This window comes from Gobio gobio (genome assembly GCF_949357685.1).
Source record: "Gobio gobio genome assembly, chromosome: 13".
Taxonomy (NCBI): Eukaryota; Metazoa; Chordata; class Actinopteri; order Cypriniformes; family Gobionidae; genus Gobio; species Gobio gobio.
The window spans coordinates 13326064-13351458 of record NC_137106.1 but is presented as its reverse complement, the minus strand read 5'-3'; the positions used below and the strand labels follow the sequence as shown (position 1 = coordinate 13351458).

The following is a 25395-nucleotide window of genomic DNA, read 5'->3' as shown; positions in this document are numbered from 1 at the left end:
TTATATCTCCCAATTTCGACTTTATATCTCTCAAGTCTGACTTTATATCTCTCAATTCCGACTTTATATCTCTCAATTCTGACATTATATCTCCCAATTTCGACTTTATATCTCTCAAGTCTGACTTTATATCTCTCAATTCTGACTTTATATCTCACAATTCCGACTTTATATCTCACAATTTCGACTTTATATCTCTCAATTCTGACTTTATATCTCTCAATTCTGACTTTATATCTCACAATTCCGACTTTATATCTCACAATTTCGACTTTATATCTCTCAATTCTGACTTTATATCTCTTAATTCTGACTTTATATCTCACAATTCTGACTTTATATCTCACAATTTTGACTTTATATCTCTCAATTCTGACTTTATATCTCCCAATTTCGACTTTATATCTCTCAATTCTGACTTTATATCTCTCAATTCCGACTTTATATCTCTCAATTCTGACTTTATATCTCTCAATTCCGACTTTATATCTCACAATTCTGACTTTATATCTCACAATTCTGACTTTATATCTCACAATTCTGACTTTATATCTCTCAATTCTGACTTTATATCTCTCAATTCCGACTTTATATCTCACAATTCCAACTTTGTCTCTCAATTCCGACTTTATATCTCTCAATTCTGACTTTATATCTCCCATTTCTGACTTTGTCTCTCAATTCTGACAATTCTGACTTCATATCTCCCAATTCTGACTTTATATCTCCCAATTCTGACTTTATACCTCTCAATTCCGACTTTATATCTCTTAATTCTGACTTTATATCTCACAATTCTGACTTTATATCTCTCAATTCCGACTTTATATCTCCCAATTCCGACTTTATATCTCCCAATTTTGACTTTATATCTCTCAATTCCGACTTTATATCTCCCAATTCTGACTTTATATCTCTCAATTCCGACTTTATATCTCTCAATTCTGACTTTATATCTCACAATTCCAACTTTGTCTCTCAATTCCGACTTTATATCTCACAATTCCGACTTTGTCTCTCAATTCTGACTTTATATCTCCCAATTCTGACTTTATGTCTCTCAATTCTGACAATTCTGACTTTATATCCCCCAATTCTGACTTTATATCCCCCAATTCTGACTTTATATCTCTCAATTCTGACTTTATATCTCCCAATTCTTACTTTATATCTCCCAATTCCGACTTTATATCTCCCAATTCCGACTTTGTCTCTCAATTCTGACAATTCTCGTTTTATATCTCCCAATTCTGACATTATATCTCCCAATTTCGACTTTCTCTCTCAATTCTGACTTTATATCTCACAATTCCAACTTTGTCTCTCAATTCCGACTTTATATCTCCTAATTCTGACTTTATATCCCCCAATTCTGACTTTATATCCCCCAATTCTGACTTTATATCTCTCAATTCCGACTTTATATCTCTCAATTCCGACTTTATATCTCACAATTCCAACTTTGTCTCTCAATTCTGACATTATATCTCCCAATTTCGACTTTATATCTCTCAAGTCTGACTTTATATCTCTCAATTCCGACTTTATATCTCTCAATTCTGACATTATATCTCCCAATTTCGACTTTATATCTCTCAAGTCTGACTTTATATCTCTCAATTCTGACTTTATATCTCACAATTCCGACTTTATATCTCACAATTTCGACTTTATATCTCTCAATTCTGACTTTATATCTCTCAATTCTGACTTTATATCTCACAATTCCGACTTTATATCTCACAATTTCGACTTTATATCTCTCAATTCTGACTTTATATCTCTTAATTCTGACTTTATATCTCACAATTCTGACTTTATATCTCACAATTTTGACTTTATATCTCTCAATTCTGACTTTATATCTCCCAATTTCGACTTTATATCTCTCAATTCTGACTTTATATCTCTCAATTCCGACTTTATATCTCTCAATTCTGACTTTATATCTCTCAATTCCGACTTTATATCTCACAATTCTGACTTTATATCTCACAATTCTGACTTTATATCTCACAATTCTGACTTTATATCTCTCAATTCTGACTTTATATCTCTCAATTCCGACTTTATATCTCACAATTCCAACTTTGTCTCTCAATTCCGACTTTATATCTCTCAATTCTGACTTTATATCTCCCATTTCTGACTTTGTCTCTCAATTCTGACAATTCTGACTTCATATCTCACAATTCTGACTTTATATCTCCCAATTCTGACTTTATACCTCTCAATTCCGACTTTATATCTCTTAATTCTGACTTTATATCTCACAATTCTGACTTTATATCTCTCAATTCCGACTTTATATCTCCCAATTCCGACTTTATATCTCCCAATTTTGACTTTATATCTCTCAATTCCGACTTTATATCTCCCAATTCTGACTTTATATCTCTCAATTCCGACTTTATATCTCTCAATTCTGACTTTATATCTCTCAATTCCGACTTTATATCTCCCAATTCCGACTTTATATCTCCCAATTCCGACTTTATATCTCCCAATTCTGACTTTATATCTCTCAATTCTGACTTTATATCTCTCAATTCCGACTTTATATCTCTCAATTCCGACTTTATATCTCTCAATTCCGACTTTGTCTCTCAATTCTGACTTTATATCTCCCAATTCTGACTTTATGTCTCTCAATTCTGACTTTATATCTCACAATTCTGACTTTATGTCTCTCAATTCTGACAATTCCGACTTTATATCCCCCAATTCTGACTTTATATCTCTCAATTCCGACTTTATATCTCTCAATTCTGACTTTATATCTCTCAATTCCGACTTTATATCTCTCAATTCCGACTTTATATCTCTCAATTCCGACTTTATATCTCTCAATTCTGACTTTGTCTCTCAATTCTGACTTTATATCTCCCAATTCTGACTTTATGTCTCTCAATTCTGACAATTCTGACTTTATGTCTCTCAATTCTGACAATTCCGACTTTATATCCCCCAATTCTGACTTTATATCTCTCAATTCCGACTTTATATCTCTCAATTCCGACTTTATATCTCTCAATTCTGACTTTATATCTCTCAATTCCGACTTTATATCTCCCAATTCCGACTTTATATCTCACAATTCTGACTTTATATCTCTCAATTCTGACTTTATATCTCTCAATTCCGACTTTATATCTCCCAATTCCGACTTTATATCTCACAATTCTGACTTTATATCTCTCAATTCCGACTTTATATCTCTCAATTCTGACTTTATATCTCTCAATTCCGACTTTATATCTCTCAATTCCGACTTTATATCTCCCAATTCCGACTTTATATCTCACAATTCCGACTTTATATCTCACAATTCCGACTTTGTCTCTCAATTCTGACTTTATATCTCCCAATTCTGACTTTATATCTCACAATTCCGACTTTATGTCTGTCAATTCCGACTTTTTGTCTCTCAATTCTGACTTTATGTCTCTCAATTCTGACTTTATATCTCTCAATTCTGACTTTATATCTCACAATTCTGACTTTATATCGCACAATTCCGACTTTATATCTCCCAATTCCGACTTTATATCTCACAATTCCGACTTTATATCTCGCAATTGCATGTTTATATCACACAATTCGGAGAGGAAAGGTCAGAATTGCTATATATATTTATATAATATATAATACTTATATATTATTATATATAAATAAGACAAGTCATATAACTGGTTAAGACACATCTCCTAATCAAAGCAAATAATCTGTATATGTATGTACCATACCAGGGGCCCGTTTCAGAAAGGAGGTTAAGTGAAAACTCTGAGTAGGTTAACCCTGAAATAAGGGAAACTCTGGGTTTTCTGTTTCAGAATGGGAGGTATGTCAAACCTGAGAAAGCAGGATAAGTCAAGCCCGTTTCTGAAAGAGAGGTAACTTATACTCAGAGTCAGTTACCAGGGTAACTTACTCTGTGAACCTAACCTGGTCAGAAGCAGGTTTTCTTTGGTAAACCCAGAGTTTCTTTCGTTCTCCTCCTCCCCCTTTTTAAAGCACCAGCAGTGTTTAAATACTTTATTCATTCATTCAAACGCCACAAATGCTTTTCTTACTGAGTATTTTGGTCGTATTTCAAGTACAAATATAAAAAAAAATATAAATTTAATCTAAATCTAAAGTAAGCAAAGTTTACTTAAAACAAATTACATTTTCTGCCACTTGACAAAAATACAAAGTAAGAAAAGCATTCTTTGCAGGAACATTCATTGCTCATATTTTCATCATGAGTACACTGTCAAAGAGACAAAAATGGCATGTCCTTTTATACAGGATCCTGACGTTCACTTGATAATCCTCTAGAAGTATCCTGATAATTCGAATTTGCTTTAGGATTTCCAGTGGTTGGACGCATTGATGACACTCATATTCCCATAATCACACTTTCTGAAAACGGATTACTGAATGGAATGGAAGGATGCTGCCAGATGGTAGTACGAGATATATGCCATAACCACCACCACAGCTGTTAAATACATTTATTTACATTTTTATAGTCATCTTTATTTCCTACAAATACTTTATTCTTTTTCCTGTTGGATGTTAATATTCTTCCTCCATCTCCTCTTCATCTGTCAGTGGTGCTGGTGTTTGGCTGGCTTGAGTAGAAGTCAAATGTTAATGTCATTACCCTAATTAATAAATGTAACAGGTGGGATCAGAGAACATTTCATTATGTGAAAGAGCATAGACCCTTTTCACATTTCTGGGTTTCTCAGAGCGGAAGTCGTCATAGGGTTAACTCTTACAACGGTGAATGAGAGAATACATTAAATATATATTTTTGTGTCTCCATTTGCTCAAATAGCAAAAGAAAAACACCACAATAGTGATTTCACAACTTTCAAAAAGATGGAAAAATTAAAGTGAGATTGATAACTGCAGTGAAAAGAGAGAAAGATGTTAATTTTAACTATCACTCCCATAGACGCTGTATTAGAAACACTCTCACAGCAGCGGTAACTTGATTTTTGTAATTTGATGCAAAAGTAATATAATACAAAGTATTAGTGTTATAAATGTACATACATAAAAAAAATAAATAAAAAAAAAACGTTGCAGGATTTACGATATTGATGACCATTAAAACACGTCGTCGCAGTCTGTGAAAAGGGTCTATGTGGGAAAAGCTGCTGCACATTGGACACTGAATGATATTTATTTAATATGTCAAATGTTTGTAAAGTCATTAAACCTACACCCATGAACATTTTATGCTTAAAGCTTTTCCTGATTGAATTAAGTTGTTTTAATTATTTTTTTTTAGCTGCTGCCACATTCTTTGTTTGCCTTTTGGATACCATGAAAATTAAACTTAATTAAAATAATTAAGAATTAAACTTATGTATTGACCCGGAAGTATGCAAACATCTTTTTGTTGGGTGCTGTTGCCATGGTGAATTGTAATTTCGGAGCTCCATTGATCGTGGCTTTTCATAGTTGGATTGCATGAGCTTAACTCAGAGTCAGTCTACTCAGAGTTGATTGAACTACCTCAATTCAGCTGTTCTGAAACCCAAAACTCAGAGTTTCCCATCTCAGAGTTAGTCAACTCAGAGTTCAGGTTTAAACTCAGAGTTGGTTGAACCTCCTTTCTGAAACAGGCCCCAGAGCTGATGCCTTGTTTTTGTGTAAAAAAATAATTTAAGTTGGTTTAGTAGTAATCGAATAAACAAAAAAGCACAAAAATTGATAAATGTTTGTTTTTTCAATAGGCCTAATAAAAACAAGTAGGCTTATCTCTCTGTTAAGTCTCTTCCCAATCTAAGAAATTCCCATAACGGCATGGAATTCTGGGATGAAGCTCTGAGCTCTGGATACCCCCCTGGGGCATTTTCACCAGGCCTGTCAATTGGACCATTGATTCTAGTATAAAAACCACAACAGACCTGAGTGATGGCACCAATTCCACCAGAGCCAATCAGGGTGACAGCATTTGTTGTTGTTTAACTCTGAGCTGATAAGAGTGAAGGAAAACACAGTGCCCTCTGCATTCACGGCACATGTGATGAATCGCTTCTGCTTCTTACAGAGATTTCCTTTTGCAGAAGGTCAGGGAACATTCTTTTGTGTAAAAGTGTTTTGTGCCTCGCAAGTTGGCACCTCACGCACAGAACGGCTGCTTGGCTAAATGACTCCTGTGTGACATTATGATAACATTTTGTTTTCAGGGTTGTTCCTCCTGTTTCCAGACTCTGTTTTGAACAAAGTCTTGATTTAAGGCAGCAAAAGTTCACTCATTATTCACTGCCAGGCCAAACAATGAGAGTAGGGCTGTGCAATTAATCGAATTTCGATTTCGATTTCGATTTTGCCTCCCAACGATCACCAAAATAGTACAATCGAGAAAAAACGATTATTTTGCCTTGCGTTCTGAATGAATCGCACGCGCACATCCGCCCCTCCCGAACCCACAAATCTCTCTCAGGTCGTGAGTCTCGTGACTCGTGTGCATATCATCCGCTGGAATTTAAAAACTCGGTGCGAGTAAAGATGGCAGAAGGAGGGCAGTTACAGCAGCGTTTGGTGAGCAAAAAAGGCAAAACCAACTCCGTTGTCTGGGAACAGTTTGGCTTCGAGGAATCAGACGACGAGCAGAAACATGCTAAGATTTGCTACATGGCAGTGGCTGCAACGCAAGGGAACACCACGAATCTGTTTAACCACTTGAAAATTAAACAGAGTGACCTATGACAATCTAATAAAGAAACAAAAACTGACGAGAGCAGGGGAGCCGTGTAAACGTCCTTTTTTTCCTTCATATTTTTCAAATAATTCTCTCTTTGTAAACTTTGTTCAATGCATGCGAGATTGCGAGTGCTGCCATATTTTCGAATATGACCAGTCGTTTTCACCGTCATCACCCGGGTTTAGTGCTTTAGGGTTTAGGTTTAGAATGAGAAGCCGCGCGCGCTGTGAGAAAATGTGTCTCTGTGCGTTCATCCGAGAGCGCGCACACGTCTCTCAGCGCGCAAATATTGAGTTCTCTTTCAAGTCTTGCTCTTAAACGGACAAACTCACACAAAACGTATGTCAACATGTCCATCTTGATGAGTATCTTAGCAGACATAGTCTGTATATGCCTTAAGTGAACTTTATACAGTCGATAAAGAAGACGCGAGGTCTTAAAGGGGCAGTAGCCTTTACTGCTGTCTGTTTAATGTCAAACAACAAAAGACAAGGACATCACTCACCGCTCTTGATTGAATAGCTTTTGTAAGTTTAATAGGATTAATCTTTAATTTATGCACTCAAATATGCAATGTTATTTTACATTTGATACATTTCTGTACCTGAAAACTAATGTTAGACGTACATGAAAAGCATAGCCGAACCATATTGTTGATCTTATTTATTTGTGGTTATCATTTTTACGTGAATACTTTTATACTTTCATTCGAATATATGTTATATTATTTATTTTAATAGTTCAAAAAGTACAACAAATGTTACAATTTCAATTGAATTGTTGAAAGGTGTATTTTTAATAAATACAACACATTCCCAAAGTCATGTGAAATAATCGTGTTACATAATCGTGATTTCAATATTGACCAAAATAATCGTGATTATGATTTTTTCCATAATCGAGCAGCCCTAAATGAGAGAATGAATTATGGGAAACCAGATGTGATGTGGTCTTTATGGGGGCATGTAATAAGATTTGTGTGTTTGTCAAGTTTAGTGATTGTGTTTTTGATTGTAACAGTGTTTCTTTGAATCCTGCTCTAGCTTGTATCACCCATGAGCTCTTTGATTGGCAGCTTGCCATGGTTGTGTAACATCAGCAGGGTAATTAAAAACATCTCCCACTCGTTTAACGGATTAATCTTCTTAATTATTTATGGTTCTGTTCTCAATGCAAAATCATGCCCGTGTCCCAGTGCACCATATGCCCCAGATTCTGGGACATATTCACTTTTTAATGACTTTCGGGTAATGAGTGCATGTGTGGAGCTTGTCCTTAAGTCACTTTCTGAAGGGACTGTGGTGTGAGGACAAGTACATTGAGCAGTGCAGTGTGCTAGGGCTAGTGATCCAATATTCATGATATATTCACAATAATTCTCCATTGCGGATGTGTAGTCTCTTAACTTGTGTGGTATTTTCCATATAATGCATTAAATGTTTCATTAAAATTAAATGTTAAATATTGCTGTTTATCATTATGTACTGTTATATTGGTGCATAGGCAAAAGTTTTTATTATTATTTATTTATTTATTTTACGTTCGTTATGTTTTGAATCCACGTTGCTTCAGTAGTTGTTTGGGTGAAATAATACTTCTTCTGATATGAAAATCGCAGAGCAAATAAATGAGATATGAGATATATATTGGGGGTGATATATTCTATAATTGCAGGTATATTTGGTGTCCTAAGTCATTTTTTTCCCTGCTTTTTTCAAATGGTTATATTTTTCATTATTTTAATATTTTTTTACTCATTGCCATGGTCCACAAGATGTTACAGGTCATAACAATTTAATAATTTCTGTAAAAAGTGCCTTTATAGCTAAAAATCATGATCTCGTTTTGGCCTAATTAGTCAGTGTATTTTTTGCCATCCTGTATCATTTTGTAATCAAATTATTTTATTTTACTTTTCTTTTGGTAAATTTCATTTGTTTTATTCATAAAAGCCCTAAATAGTAATTTTCCTAATTTAAAATGAACTTTTATCTTATAAAAATGTGTCCATAAATATTGCATCAATTCTGTTATTGTACCATACTTTGCCTTTAAATTGGTGGAATTATCTCCCACAACTCTGTAAGATACAGGAAATGATGTCACTTCCCCTCACTGATAAGATTTAAAGCACTGAAAGGTGTGTGCTCTCTCTGAGAAATAATTTTAATCTAAAAAAGTTCCATGAGTTATTTTGTAAAACGTCAAAAGTTTTTTAATCATGATTTCATTAGTGCCATGTGCTCTTAACATTTATTAACCTAAAAAAAATGTAAATTCTGTTACTGTCAAACTCTGTTACCAAGGTAGAATAACAATGTTGACAGTAACAGAGTTGACAAACAATACAGAAATCCTTTTTTTCTTTTCATTAAAAGTAAAAAAAAAAATTAAGTAACTTGTGTTTGGCAGGCATTGAATTATTCAAATTGAACATGTTTTCAATAAGCTACCGAAAAGAATTTCTGTTTTTTCCTTAACTATTTGAAATGCATCTCCAATTAAATAATCACTCATTGAATGTTTTTGAAGGGATATCTAATATTTTTAAATGATTAAAATTATGTACACATAACATTTACCTCAATATTTACAGATATTCAGTGCTAAAACACTGACATTTAAGCGAATAAAAGATGTGTTACTGTATAGTAAGATTCATCCGTTTATCACATACACATCAATGGCATTGCGGTATTTTGTGCATGTGTTATATCTGAAACGGCTTTATTACATAGTGAATAACTCTATAAAAACGACAGCTGTTGACACAAAATCAGATTTCATGTGTTTTTCTATTCAATCTACAAGCAACTCAATTTGTTTTCAGTCGGATACATTAAACTAATTGAACATGGTTCTGTTTCCTCAATCTGTCTCTTATTGTCTCTCAAAAGAAGTCTCTGTGATGTGTTCTGGCACTTCCTTTTACTTCTAAGAGGATTTTAGAGGATTTTTTTTATTTAGAGTGTCACCTCTCTAAATCTCTCTCAGCGAATCTTTACCTTTCTATAACTCTTTTTGTGGGGGAATTTCTTCCTGAGTCTGTTTAAATCTCATAGACACGGATTCCATCTCTAAAAATGAAATGCTTTTTACAGAGATCATGGGCAATTCTGGACTAATGCTTGACTGAAGGATTTGAATGCTTGACCACACTAGCAGACATGCTTTTCCACACAGGAACAGAAATCGTCTAGGGTTACGTATGTAACCTCTGTTCCCTGAGAACAGGGAACGAGCGCTGCGTCTAGCTGACGCTATGGGGAACGCCCTCGGCGTGACTGGTGTCTGAAGCTACTATCGAATCACGGCAAAGTCTTTGACCGACGTCAGCCCATGACGTCATCAACGTGCGACCCGGAAGTATAAAAGGGCGCCGTGCCAACACATACACATCTTCTCGTCTGAAGGGACTGTATGGCAGATAGGCCCTGAAGCATGGCAACGCGACGCAGCGCTCGTTCCCTGTTCTCAGGGAACAGAGGTTACATACGTAACCCTAGACGTTCCCTTTCGAAAGGGAACTCTCGCTGCGTCTAGCTGACGCTATGGGGAACGATATACCAACGCCGCCATGCTGAGGGGAGTGTCTGCCCATTGGCAGTGACAACTGTCAACTCAAGTAATTCATAGAAAAACCTGAGCGATTCCCCCTCAGGTCCTGGGCTGACAGTGACAGCACTCCCTACGGTCATAGCCCAAGCTATACAACTAAACGGAACCCTAACGCACTGCGTGGAGTTCCATCTAGACAGCTTGAAGGCCCGGGACCACTACTTCCAAAGAAGGGGTCCCTTCAAGGGAATGTGGCTAGGGGACCCGAAGGAACCCCAGCCAGTCACTACTCGGGAAATGTTCTCCCGAGTGCCACCAGGGAGGCCTGACCTGGTGCCCTAAGTGTTATGGACACTTCGGTTTAGCCAACCCTGTCTGTTCAAACAGAGCCTCTGGATGGTGCCCAAGGGGCGTCCAAGCTAAGGGACTGAAACACAGGCAGTCTTACTTAGCCCGGAACTCAGAGACGGGTTATCCAAGAGAGCAACACTCAGCGTAGTGCTTTTCAACCCTTGCTATCGAGGGGAGTCTGCCTGCTCAAATCAAGGATCTACCAGGTGCTTGTGTTTCAAAGCAGTAGGGAGGCCGAAAGGGCCTTAATGACTGATCTAACAGGGAGGCATCATGAGAGGCCTACGACCGTCTGACCAGGCTCAGGCGGCTGAGCACTCATAGACGACCCTCATAGAGGGGAGCAGCTGAGCCTGCCTGGCGAGTAACCTCCAGCTGTAAGCCCAACTACCACAATTTCTCACAGAGAACTGGTAATCAAAGTGCCTAGCTCAGGAACTTCAACTTCAAGGAGGCCCTGTGGGCCTACTACTTGATAGCGGGTATTCCAGGGAGGCCTATAGAGGCCTACTACCTAACCGCAAGCCATGCTGGAAACCCAAGCATCCAGGCTCGGGACTCCGTCCTCAGGGAGGCCTTAGTGAGGCCTACTACCTGACAGCAATACCGCCTGCTGAGGTTACCCTTGTTTTCTCAAGGAGGCCTATGGAGGCCTACTACTTGACAGTCAAGCTACGCAGGCTAGTCGGGCATCCTGTTTAAGGAACCCGTCCTCAAGGGAGGCCTATTTAAGGCCTACTACCTGATAACCAGCCTTTAGGGAGGCCTGGAGAGGCCTACTACCTGATTGCAATACGTGCTAAATGACTGGGTCCCAGGAACACCTCAGGGAGGCCTGATGGGGCCTACTACCTCGTTCGAGTGACCACCATCTGGGACTCGACAGTCAAGCTACGCAGGCTTTTCGAGCATCCTGATTAAGGAACTCGCCCTCAAGGGAGGCCTATTAAGGCCTACTACCTGATAAGCAGCCTTCAGGGAGGCCTGGAGAGGCCTACTACCTGTTTGCAATACGTGCTAACTGTTTCAAATGACTGGGTCCCAGGAACACATTAGGGAGGCCTGATGGGGCCTACTACCTTGTTCGAGTGACCACAATCTGGGAGCTCACCCTCCGGGAGGCCTATTGAGGCCTACTACCCGACAGTCAAGCTACGCAGGCTTTTCGAGCATCCTGATTAAGGAACTCGCCCTCAAGGGAGGCCTATTGAGGCCTACTACCTGATAACCAGCCTTCAGGGAGGCCTGGAGAGGCCTGCTACCTGTTTGCAATGCGTGCTAACTGTATCAAATGACTGGATCCCAGGAACGCCTTAGGGAGGCCTGATGGGGCCTACTACCTCGTTCGAGTGACCACAACCTGGGAGCTCACCCTCAGGGAGGCCTATTGAGGCCTACTAGTCGACAGTCAAGCTACGCAGGCTATCCGAGCATCCTGATTAAGGAACTCGCTCTCAAGGGAGGCCTATTGAGGCCTACTACCAGATAATCAGCCTTTAGGGAGGCCTGGAGAGGCCTGCTACCTGTTTGCAATTCGTGCTTAACTGTTTTAGATGACTGGATCCCAGGAACACCTTAGGGAGGCCTGATGGGGCCTACTACCTTAGAATTTAACAGCAGGTCTTCAGGGAGGCCTGATGAGGCCTACAACCTGCCTCTGGGAGTGACCACAATCTGGGAGCTCACCCTCAGAAAGGCCTAGTAAGGTCTTAGAGTTAACAGCAGGCCTTCAGGGAGGCCTGATGAGGCCTACAACCTGCCTCTGGTAGTGATCACAACCTGAGAGCTCACCCTCAGGGAGGCCTAATAAGGCCTTACAACTAACAGCGGGCCTTCAGGGAGGCCTGATGAGGCCTACAACCTGATAGCCGCCAGGCTAGCTGTCCCGATGCGCACATCGGTACATACCTCCAGTGAGGCCTGGTTGAGGCCTTCCAACTGAAAACGCGCCTTGTTCAAGAGGCCTACTGAGGCCTACAATTGACAGCCGACCTTCAGGAGAGCGTTTTTGCCCCTCTTTAACCTGATAGCCAGCTAGGCTAGCAGTACCTTGATGCCTCAGCATTGGCACCTGCCTTACTAGAGCCTCCGATCTAAGTGGTACATATTACCAACGGTGGCGGTGCCTCAGCAACGCGCCTCCTTCATCCACATCCCAACTGACGCCTCAGCATTCAGTCGTTGATGAATACCCAACTCTATACAGGAAACCTGGGGTCTGTAAGAAATACATATTTTTAGTGTAATACACAAAAATGACCACTCTCACCTGCGGCATGCTGAGCGAAGACTCATTGTGCGGTTCTCACCACCATGTTCTACCGCCCTTGAATGCCTGAAAGGGGCGTTCTCACTGAGCAGGTCCGGACGGGCCGTCAGAACATAGTTCTACTCATCATGGGCCCGCCTCAGGCCTGATGTAAGAAGTGCCTGGGTAAAAAATCATTAAAAGACATTAAAAAGGAAAAAGGAGAGGGCTAGGATGTAACCGCCCTCAAGGGAAGTGATCCATCACCAACGCCGAGAGCGTTGGTCCTGGATCACCTCCCTCAGATCCTTTTTCCCCCCGGGAATCCCATCTCCTCTGTGCCCTGCTCCTCCACGGAGGGGGGGGCACGAGAGTAGACGCTAGCTCTCTGGTCCTGCCTACGGTCCTCAGACCGTGAAGGACCAGGTCCCGCCTGCCTGGGTGGGGGCGCGGATCTCAGCGGTATGCATGTCTTAAATGCCGCTGAACGCGCCTTCGCCTCCCTGAACTTTCCAACCCCCGCCTCAACGGAGGTGCCGAAAAGTTCAGTCGGCGAAACGAGGAGAAAGCCTTTCTCTTTCTCCCCTATATCAGCCAGGCTCAGCCACAGATGCCTCTCCGTGACCACCATAGCCGCCATAGAGCGGCCGATGGCAGCAGCAGTCTGCTTGGTGGCCCGGAGAGCAAGATCTGTGGTGCGGCGCAGCTCAGCAACCGCCTCAGGGGACAGCCCGGCCCCCTGGTCGAGATCCTCCAGCAGGTCCGCCTGGTACGCCTGAAACACCGCCATGGTGTGAAAAGCAGCACCAGCCTGACCCGCTGCCGTGTATGCCCTTGCCATTAAAGCACAGTTTGAGCTCTCAGTGTTGATGCCCACGAAATGCGAGAAAAGTCTGCAAACTTTCCTCGCCAGTCGGTAGCCTCAACACATATCCATATTCCCCTATCCCCTCGACATCAGCGAAGTTAAACGCTGATGCTGATGAAAATTGGGTCGAATATGGATTCTTCCATGCCCTCTCGATCTCTGTAAGAAGATCAAGAAGGAATGGAAGGCTCATCTGAGCTGATGGTTTATGGCCAAGGAGAAAACGATTGTGCAATCTACCACGAGCGATCTCTCCTCTAACGCGCCAACATGGCAGCCGCAGCCTGCCTGCAGTACGTTCCATAACATTCATCAGCTCAGCATACACGGTCAAGGTGGCTGAGAGGATTCATACCACTCTCACCAGCCATCCCTAAGAGCACTTGCTGTTTAGTCTCGTTAACCGCCAGATCGTCGCGACGATCGGCGAGCTGCATCTGAGAACCCATGATGTATGCCAACGCTCAGCCTCAGCTTGAGCGGGACAGCATCATCCAGTCCCAGATGCCAAACTTTCTTCCCTCAGGAAAAAAACCAGACTAGAGTGGAGCGATCTCAGATTGAAAACCCCTCACACTCACACACAAACAACTTCAAATGAACTTGACTGTGCATGCTCTTGATCCCAGGCAGTAAATACACACTCGTGTGTATTAATAATTGAATTTGTTTTACCTTAACTCGTATAGCAGTTCAAACAGACAGTCCCTGAAGACGAGAAAGATGTGTATGTGTTGGCACGGCGCCCTTTTATACTTCCGGGTCGCACGTTGATGACGTCATGGGCTGACGTCGGTCAAAGACTTTGCCGTGATTCGATAGTAGCTTCAGACACCAGTCACGCCGAGGGCGTTCCCCATAGCGTCAGCTAGACGCAGCGAGAGTTCCCTTTCGAAAGGGAACTCTAAAACATTCCACAGAATCCATCAGAAATCACAACAGGTTACTGTGAATTAATAGAACGTTTTTGTTTTGTTTTCACTGGCTGCATAAAAAAGCCACACAAAAAGAAATGTCTCTTTTGAGATGGACCTATGAATTAAATTGGTTAAAAAAAAAACAATCGCGAGTTATAATTTCTAATGAGGATTCAAGTCTTTAGTATGCAACTCACTTTTTCTGATTCTGGGTGTGAATGTCTGCTAGATTCTTTTCATCTGTATTGGTAAATGTTGCTCTGTGCCCTCGATCAAAGCTGACCACAGTGGTCTGTGTCGACACCTGTTGATGCTTTCCAGGCAGGTAAAAGGTGTGTAAATACATGTGATTGGCACAGGTGTGAAGTGAAGTGTCCTGTCCTGTTGCATAACAGAGTTACATGGGCCTTACATCACACCAGTGTCCTGAACACTTATCTGTGATGCTCCTTTGAAGTAGGGCCTGTTTCCTGCCCGTGAAACTGGATCTTTGAAGTTTCGCTCTAGTGTCTGTCCATCAACCAGCAACACATTGTGAGGGGAAAATCTCAGCTGTCCTCTTTGGATGCTCAGCCTCATTAGGACTATATTTACAGTCATACTAGGGCCCCTGTCATGCACCCGCCGGTGCAATGCGGCACCAGGCTCAACGCAAGTGTTTTTTGCTAGTCTCAGTTTCAGTTATTTTCACGTCCTGCGCCACGTTGATTAAATAACAAATACATTTGTGCCCATTTGTGTGCCCATGGACATGCTGGTCTGAAAACGAGGTGTGTTCAGGCGCATTGTTGGCGCGTTGCTATTTTGAGGTAACTGAAAAGGACTGCGCCATTGACCTGAAAACCGGGTCTAAAGTCAATAGCGCAGTATTTTTTGTGTTATTTAAAGAGCGCATTAATATGCGCCTATAGAGACAGAGCGTATTAAGGCCACGCCCACACCAGGGGGGAAAACAATCCAACGCTCTCCATTGACTTTGCATTGCGTGAAGCGCCTTCCTTGTCATTTCGGACTTATAACAAAAAACAGAACAATGTCTAAAAGCTGATATGTGACAAAGTGTACAGCAAATAAGCTAAAAAACACAGAAATAAGTTTTTATAAGCTGTCAACCCAAACAAACGAGCGTTTAAGGAGACAAAGTGGATAAAGGCAATAAAACGTGAAGCTTCAGCAGGAAGAATGGGTACATTTTGGGATCCTGACACTCAGTATGCCTATGTGTGCAGTAAACATTTTGTCACTGTTAAGTCAAATATCCAGATGTCAGGTTTATATATATTTCCTGTTGCTGATTATACGTTCCCCTCTAGTGGGTGTAGTTCTCAGTGTAATATAACATGTCGCGCTCTGTCTCAATGGCCTGAATTCACTTTTGTGTCCTCATAAGCTCGTTTTTTGGGACAACAGCTTATAAAACTTCTGGGTTTTTGGTTGTGGGTTTTGTTTAGCTTGTTTGCTGTACACTTTGTCACATATCCGCTTTTAGACCTTGTTCTGTTTTTTGTTACAAGTCCAAAATGACAAGGAGGCCGCTTCACGCAATACAAAGTCAATGGAGATTGACTAAAAACACACCCATGACTCATTAAGAGCATAGGAACAACCCTTTTAAGCCGCGTTTCCACCGCAGGAACTTTCCCCAGGAACTAGGAACTTTGGGGTGGTACTTGGTGAGTTTCGACCGCAGGGTCTAAATGAAGTTCAGGGTAAATATGTCCCCCTCCAAACGGACTTGCTCCAGAGGTAGTACTTTTTCAAAGTTCAGGAACTTTCGGGGGTGGTACATGTGCGCTGAACATGCTGATTGGTTGAGCTCACGCAGCATTTTATTTCAACTGCCATTTTTAAAAGTCTTGCGAGGTTCGTTCTGCGTTCAGTAAATATCAGTCTTGCTCTTTCTGTCCGATGGCACGTGTTGTCTCAGCAATCACGCTGTCAGTGTCCGTAATAGCTGATATTAACATACGTTGTCTTATTTTAAATCTAGCTTTACGAGCTTTCAGAATACGCTTTAGTATCAGTGCTCGTCTCTTCCGCCTCTTTGTTAATTACATCTTTAGTAAACCAATACATAGCGCAGCTTGAATCTCCTCCATACTTGTTACTGTTGCAGACAGTGTCGCGCAAAAATGATTACTGTCCGTCGCTGACTGGGAGGAACAGTCGCACGCAGTCCCACGTCTCTGGACTAATTTGCCTAATCTTCACGGTACTTTAGACCGCAGTGGAAACGCAGACAGTAGCAGGTCTGGGGGAAAAAAGTTCCTGGTACAAATTGTTCTGGGTAATTTCGGAGGAAACGGGGCTTTAGACCATGCATCGGGTGCGGCGTCCATTTTTCCTGTTGTTAAACTTACAAAAGTGGATTCGGACACGCTCTAAGTGCGCCATGCGCTTCAGACCATGCGCTCCGATCGTTCAAATAGGCCCCTAGATATCACAACAGATACAATCCTTTTTTTCATTTTTCTTTCTTTTTTTACATCAGTGGGTTGTAAAAACATATATTGGTGCCATACCAAAGAAATAATTAAATTAATTTGGGGGGGGGGGGGGGGGTCTCAAAACATTACAATGTTGTGATTCCTAAATTTGCTTGTAGTATTTAAAATGATAGATTTTTTTCTTTTAGGGTTTTATCTTTAATTTATTTAGTCACAATAGTAAATAATTTTAATATCAGCCATAGCATGTAAATAATAATCTTCTTATTTGTATTAGACAGAAGTTTAATATTGTGCACCCGTAGCATTAATACTTAAAATCCTTTTATTAGTATAAATATTTTATTTTATTATTTATGCATTCACATTTTGCAGTTCAGTTAAGGTTGTCATGGTTCATGTCCCCACCTCCACGAATCAGATTTCAGCGGCACTAAACTAAAACTTAACTTTACACTGTTCAGCATGTTAATCTTTTTTGTTTCATTCTTCATTAAAGGAAAGAAATGAAAATGTATTCACCCGCATGTCTTTCCAAATCTGAAAGATGATATCCTTGTTACGGTGAACAGGGACTTTCAAAAATTTATAAAATATCACCGGTAACACTTTACAGTAAGGTTCATGAGTTAACTACATTAGTTAACATGGACTAATAATGAACTGCACTTATAAAGCATTTGTTTATCTTTATTAATGTTAATTTCAACATTTACTAATGCATTATTAAAACTTGTTGACATTAGTTAATGCACTGTAAACTAACATGAACAAACCATGAAAAGCTGTATTTTTATGAACTAACGTTAACAAAGATTAACTAATGCTGAACAGAGGTGTTGTCATGGTTAGTTCATGTTAGTTAATACATTATGTTGACTAATACAACCTTATGGTAAAGTGTTACCAGATCACCATAACATTTGACTTGTGCACTATATTCTGGCTTCTTAGCTTAAAGGGTTAGTTCACCCAAAAATGAAAATTCTGTCATTAATTACTCACCCTCATGTCGTTCGACACCCGTAAGACCTCCGTTCATCTTCGGAACACAAATGAAGATATTTTTGTTGAAAGCTGATGGCTGAGAAAGGCTTCAGATAGGCCTCCATTGGCATTCAGTACATTTACACTCCCATAAAAGGCACTTAAAACGTCGTTACAAAGTCCATCTCACCACAGTGACTCTACAATAATTTTACGATGCTACGACAATATTTTTTGTGCGCAAAAAAAATCAAAATAACGACTTTATTCAACCTCTTCTTGTCTTCCGTATGTGCCTCCACGACGCATGCGCGAGAATATGACGTAGCGCCGGGGTTCGGGAAATGCATGAAATACACACTTAAGCCCCATTTTGAGAACTACGCGAGACCTAAAGCACGATCAATCAGTCCCTCCAGAAAAACGCGATTATGCGATCGCGTGATTTAACGCATAATCAGCCAAAGTCCGCATATTCATGCGGGGGCCGCATTTTTTCAAATACGCCGCACTTTCGCCGCATAAATTGCCTATTTCCGCGTGCAAAATATGCGGGGCTATCATGATTTCATAATCCCCGCATTTTCGTTGCAAAAAAAGTCATATATATTAGCAGAAAGTTGAAAAATTTTCGTTTACTTCACACAAGAGCCGCCATTTCCGCCTATTGCCATGGGAACGTTTTGAAGTGACGTGATTACCCGACGCGAACGTCATCGAAAAGCTTCAAACCCCGTGGAGAAACCATAGATACCGGTGAAACCATGATGAAGCACAAACTCCCATTGGCCAACAAAAATAACAGCAAAAGAGCAAAGCAGTTTCCCTGTGTGCTGACTGATTTCAAAACACAGCTTTGAAGCGTTATGAATCAATGAGTCGATTCAGCGGTTTGAAGCGTTATGAATCAATGAGTCGATTCAGCGGTTTGAAGCGTTATGAATCAATGAGTCGATTCAGCGGTTTGAAGCGTTATGAATCAATGAGTTGATTCAGCGGTTTGAAGCGTTATGAATCAATGAGTCGATTCAGCGGGTTGGATCGCCAAAGTCACGTATTTCAGCAGTTTGACACGCGATCCGAATCATGAATCGACTCGATGATTCATAGCATCATGATGCTGTGTTTTGAAATCAGTCATCACTATATAAGTCGTTATTTAGTTTTTTTTGCACACAATAACTATTATCGTCACTTCATAAAGTTATTGTAGAACCACTGTAGTGAGATGGACTTTGTAACGACGTCTTTAGTAGGCTTTTATGGGTCTTGAGAGTGTACATTGTGCCAATGGAGGCCTTTCTGAGCCATCGGAATTCAACTAAAATATCTTAATTTGTGTCCAACAACATAAAGGGAAGTCATTAATGACAGAATTTTCATTTTTAGGTGAATTAACCCTTTAAGAGATTGCACTTTGTGCATTGGAAGCACTCAAATGTCTGTTTTGTATAGCGACATCTGTAAAACAGGAAGTTATTTATTAATTTTTTCAGAAGTTGTAGCATATTCCTTTTGTAAAGCTACAGAACTTGATTGACTAAATGTTTTGTAAATTTGAGCCATTATTAAGGTCTTCAATAAAACAAGATGAGAACTTAAATATTCCAGCACTTTCTGTGATGTAGTGCTTTTTTTCTCTTTCTCATCAAACCGCAGTTTTTGCAAGTTCCCGCAATTTTATCGCATAAAATTGCATAAATATCCCGCATTTTTCATCGCATTTTTTAAGAAAACGTGCCGCATAATCAAGGATTTTTGCCCGCAACAATCACAAAAAAAAGCCGCATTTTTCTGGAAGGACTGATCAATGTAGAATTCAACAGCTTAGACACGCGCGTCTTCCTCTGCTCGTAAACAAATCGCTTCTGGGTCATGTGTCCGAACACCGGATCTGCGTCATATTCTCGCGCATGTGTCGTGGAGGCACACACGGAAGACGAGCAAGTTTGATAAAGGTGTTATTTTGATTTTTTTGCGCACAAAGACTATTGTCGTCTCATCGTAAAATTATTGTAGAGTCACTGTCGTGAGATGGACTTTGTAACGACGTTTTAAGTGCCTTTTATGGGTCTTGGGAGTGTAAATGTACTGAATGCCAATGGAGGCCTGTCTGAAGCCTTTCTCAGCCATCAGCTTTCAACAAAAATATCTTCATTTGTGTTCCGAAGATGAACGGAGGTCTTACGGGTGTCCAACGACATGAGGGTGAGTAATTAATGACAGAATTTTCATTTTTGGGTGAACTAACCCTTTAACCAGTAAAACATCCATGACCATCAGCATGGCAATACCAGCACTAACCAACTTGTAAATTCATGGTGTTTTAGCTGGTGTTTTCAGCAGGGTAAACATGCAGTTTATTTTACATGCCACACACGCTCTCCCTTACACACACAAAGAGCTGCCGTGTCATGAAGGCGGATGTCCACTCCTTAGTGTGTAAGTCTACACCGCTCACAGGAAACGCTCGCCTCTGCGCATGAATTAGTGATTGACACATCTCTTCTTGCTACACAGTGTCTGAGTTCAAAACAAACTCTCGCTATGTGTGGGAACAGAAACGCTGATAAACAATGTAAACACAAACATTTTGCATGCGGGAGGCAAAAATGTATTATGCAGATTTACGATTAGCTTGAACAAGTTTAATACGTTTTAGCTGCTGTTTATTTGGTTTTTATTTTGAAAGGTTTTTTTTTTTTTGTGGTATCAATTTGAATATTGGTTGCACTTTATATTAATACGTTTATATGTTAAACAATCAGTCATTAGCTTAATCATGGGTCATTGGTATAGTGCACATTGTGGTTTTGTGTAGGGTAAATCGAGTGAAGGTCACACTTCATATTTTACACACCTCCTACTGTTTGAAACCGTTCCAGTCAGCAGTCCTGGGTCCTGTCCCATTCTTTTAGGGCACCAAGAGAGCATTACACTAGTTTTATTAACACAATTGCTAACAATATCAGCATAATCATGAAATGACACACCGCAATACGTTTATAACGAATAGACATGAAGTTATTTAATTCAAAGCAGTAATGAATTGTTTTGTGTTTTACTTCTCCTCAGGAGCGGTTTGAGGCTCTGTTCAGGAGCTATGATGATCAGACGTCCTTCCAGATGTTCAAGAGTTTCAGAAGAGTTCGGATCAGCTTCAGCACTCCAGAGGCTGCTGCACGCGCACGCATCGAGCTCCACGAATCCGATTTCAACGGCATTAAACTAAAACTGTACTTCGCACAGGTCAGCGCATTATTCTTTATTATGCCGTTCTGCAGTAAAGGAATTGTTCATCCAGAAATGAAAATTATTTTATCATTTATTCACTGTCGGTCCAAACCTGAAAGCCATTAAATTAGTCCATACGACTGTTGCACACATTCCTTCTGAAACTATATTTTCAAACTGTCCAAAATATTAATAACATTTAACTTTTTTATAGTCTCTTATTCTAGTCTCTTATTCTAAGGCTACATTTATTTGATCCAAAATACAGAAAGGCAGTAATATTGTGAAGTATTATTACAATTTAAATTACCGTATTGTTCAGAATAGAAGATAAATATAAGACAACCCCCCTTTTTCAAGATGTACATTTAGGAAAAAGGCTCCTTGAAAACCAGATCTTGTATTTTATTAAGAAAATGTTAAAAGACAATGCTTTTATTTGAAAATAATTTTCATATTGCATATTTTTCATATTCTAATTTGTGTATTTAAAATGTACAAACGATCACATTTAAAAAGAAACACTTTTTGGCCTACCATAAAAAATAACCTGTAGTCCATCTGAATTGAAATCTTGGTGCGTCTTACGTTTTAAAATCACGTACGGGGGAAGTTTGGTCCCTTCAGCGCGGCACGCAAACATGACAGTCACACAGCTCTTAGATTGTAAGCTTTTCTTTGACCGTTGGTGTTTTTAAGACTGTCAAAGACAATGTGTTAAACTACTCGAACGAAAAAGACAATTATATAAGACTAATAGGAAGCAACATGAGCCGAGATCTTGGAACTATCAGTGTAATATTAGCAGGAGACCAGAGGAGAGAACCGCAGTTTAGATTTTTATGTCTCCTCTCTGAGGTCTTCCAGCTGGGGATAGTTAAAGAACACACTGTTCTCAGCACAGTAACACACACACACACACACACGCACTGTGGAGACATCCGTGTGTGACTAACCATTATTGCCATTAATTATCTGAAATCAGACAGACAAATATATTTCTTGAATCATTATGTAGTAAATGAGCTCCATTTTACTGAGCTGTTTTACGCTGAACACATAAAGAATGGACACACTCCTCTCACAATGGTGCTGTGTATTTGTGAGTGCGGATATGATCTAGGTAGGACATCGTGCGTCTATGAACAGTAACAGAATAGCCTGTTTCCTTCAGAGAGATGCAACTATCGAGAGAGTATTCTTTCAAATCAATCCAATCTGGGCCTGAACTCAGCTATATTTAGCTTAGAGGATATATTTAGTTTAAAAGTAGTGCACAAGTAGTTAATTCTTACGTACATAGTGTCGATTTACACTAAGTGCAAATAGCCTGCATCGTTGGCAGACGCCATTTACTTTAACGCTGCCCACGGATGTCTGGTTGGGCCAGACAAAATTACGGAAGGTGTTGTATTGTCAGCAGTAACAATAGTGTGGGGGTAAGGTGCATGGCAGAACATTTTGCCCCGAATTGACCCGAGTTCGAGAGGCGGGACGTGGGCGGAGCTGAGGCGACGCAATGACTAACAGACAGCAGATAAACGGCTATCCACCTGTCACTCAAAGTGGCCACGCCCTTAATTATGCAGAACTTTAAGGCTTTATATAATGTAAACGAATGAGTTATAGAAAAAATTTGCCCCCCTCACAGTTGTCATGAAGGGCAAAATTAGTCGTATAGACCAAAACCACAATTTGTACCAGGCTGTAAACATGTTTTATTCTGCTGTAAATTTGGGCATTTTAACATGGGGCCCAATGAGATTCTGCTCCCTTCTGGAGTCTGTCCCTAGCGGCCAGTCGATGAATTGCAGTTTAAGTCACTTCCGTATTGGCTTCAAGAGAAACTGCGGGAGGTTTCCACTTGGTAACAACACTGAGGTGCAAATAGTATCTGCCACTATTTATAAGTATTAATAGCATCTAACTACTATCTACACTTAGCTTATTGCAAAGAAAATATGCTATCTTCCCTTAGTGTAAATAGAATCTAGTTGCTGAAAATAGCCGCTGGCTGCCTTATTCTTATAATTTAGTCTTGTTTTGTGCTTTCCAAGCTCACAAAAATATGCTCTAATAACGTTTTGCTAACTTTTTTATTTATTTATGAATATGTTATTTCTGAATGTTCTCTGAACGTTCAATTTTAATGTTTTAAAAATGTGTGTTCTTGGTTGAACGTTATGAACGTTAAAGGGTTAGTTCACCCAAAAATGAAAATTCTGTCATTAATTACTTACCCTCATGTCGTTCGACACCCGTCAGACCTCCGTTCATCTTCAGAACACAAATGAAGATATTTTAGTTGAAATCTGATGGCTCTGAAAGGCCTCCATTGGCACAATGGCACGTTACACTCTCAAGACCCTTAAAAGACACTAAAGACGTTGTTACAAAGTCCATCTCACTACAGTGGCTTTACAATAACTTTATGAATCGGCGATAATAGTTTTTGTGCGCAAAAAAACCCTAAATAACGACTTACATAGTGATGACGATTTCAAAACACGGCATCATGAAGCTTCGAAGCGTTATGAATCAATGAGCCGAATGATGATTCGGATCGCGTATCAAACCGCCAAACTGCTGAAATTTGGCGATTCAAACCGCTGATTCGACTCGCTGATTCATAACGCTTCGAAGCTTCATGATGCCGTGTTTTGAAATCGTCATCACTATGTAAGTCGTTATTTAGGGTTTTTTTGCGCACAAAAACTATTATCGCTGATTCATAAAGTTATTGTAGAACCACTGTAGTGAGATGGACTTTGTAACGACGTCTTTAGTACCTTTTAAGGGTCTTGATAGTGAACCGTGCCATTGTGCCAATGGAGGCCTTTCAGAGCCATCAGATTTCAACTAAAATATCTTCATTTGTGTTCTGAAGATGAACGGAGGTCTGACGGGTGTCGAACGACATGAGGGTAAGTAATTAATGACAATTTTCATTTTTGGGTGAACTAACCCTTTAAGGGAACATTCCATTTTATCATTCCGCAAACATGGGAACGATACTTTTGAACATTCTGAAATAAGTAACATTTAAAAAACGTTAAACTAAAACATTTCAGGAAACAATGTATACATAATGTTTGTGTGCTAAAGTTATAAGAACATTATTAAAAAACAGATAACTTTGAACAAACGTTCTATTAACGTTTCTGGAACAATACATTTTACACAACAGACATTACATTCTATTAATGCTTCTTCATAATTTGAGAGAACCTTGTCAGAATATTAGCCACATTTCTCACAGTTTCCACCGCCGCTTTTTTCTGTCTGGCCACAGGTGCAGAATTCGGGGGACGATGTGGACAAGACATACCTTGCCCCGCCTCAACCTGTCAAGCAGTTCCTCATCTCTCCACCGGCGTCCCCATCTGTGGGATGGAGCCAGGGTGATGATGCCACACCTGTGATCAACTACGACCTGCTGTGTGCTGTGGCCAAACTGGGACCAGGTACAAAACACACACACACACACACACACACACACACACACACACACACACACACACACACACACACACACACACACACACACACACACACACACACACACACACACACACACACACACACACACACACACACACACACACACACACACACACACACACACACACACACACACACACAATCATCATACACACTAACTAACTTCTGCAGATAGATAAAGTGAATCCAAAAACAATGTACAGGGAGTGCAGAATTATTAGGCACGTTGATTTTCTGATCATATTTTTTTTCCAGGCACATTTGACCAATTCCAAACCACAGTAATCCTAATAACTACTATTGATTTAGTATTTAATAATGTTTAAGTGATATATAATTGTTCATGAAGGCTGGAAATGAAAATCACCTTATATTCAGGTGTGCAGAATTATTAGGCATGTTTTCTTTTACAGATAAATTGAGCCAAAAAAGAGATTTAACTCAGACTGAAAAGTCAAAAAGTATTAAATGCCCATGAGAAGGATGCAATACTAATGCAATACTAGACATTGCAGTTAAGGCATGACCATTGGACAGTGAAATGCTCGTTGGGTCAGCAGGGTCAGACAAAAACATGT

The 25395-nt window shown here is 40.0% G+C and overlaps 1 protein-coding gene across 2 annotated transcripts in view; it reads left to right on the top strand.

Annotated features, from left to right (window-relative positions):
* Window positions 1-25395, top strand: part of rcan3 (regulator of calcineurin 3) — a 79319-nt gene that overhangs the window by 44726 nt on the left and 9198 nt on the right. For both annotated transcript variants that reach the window (XM_079832261.1, XM_079832260.1), the window contains 2 exons: window positions 21158-21331; window positions 24609-24780. In XM_079832261.1, coding sequence (XP_079688387.1) covers window positions 21158-21331; window positions 24609-24780 — 346 coding nt within the window. The remainder of the gene's footprint in view (window positions 1-21157; window positions 21332-24608; window positions 24781-25395) is intronic.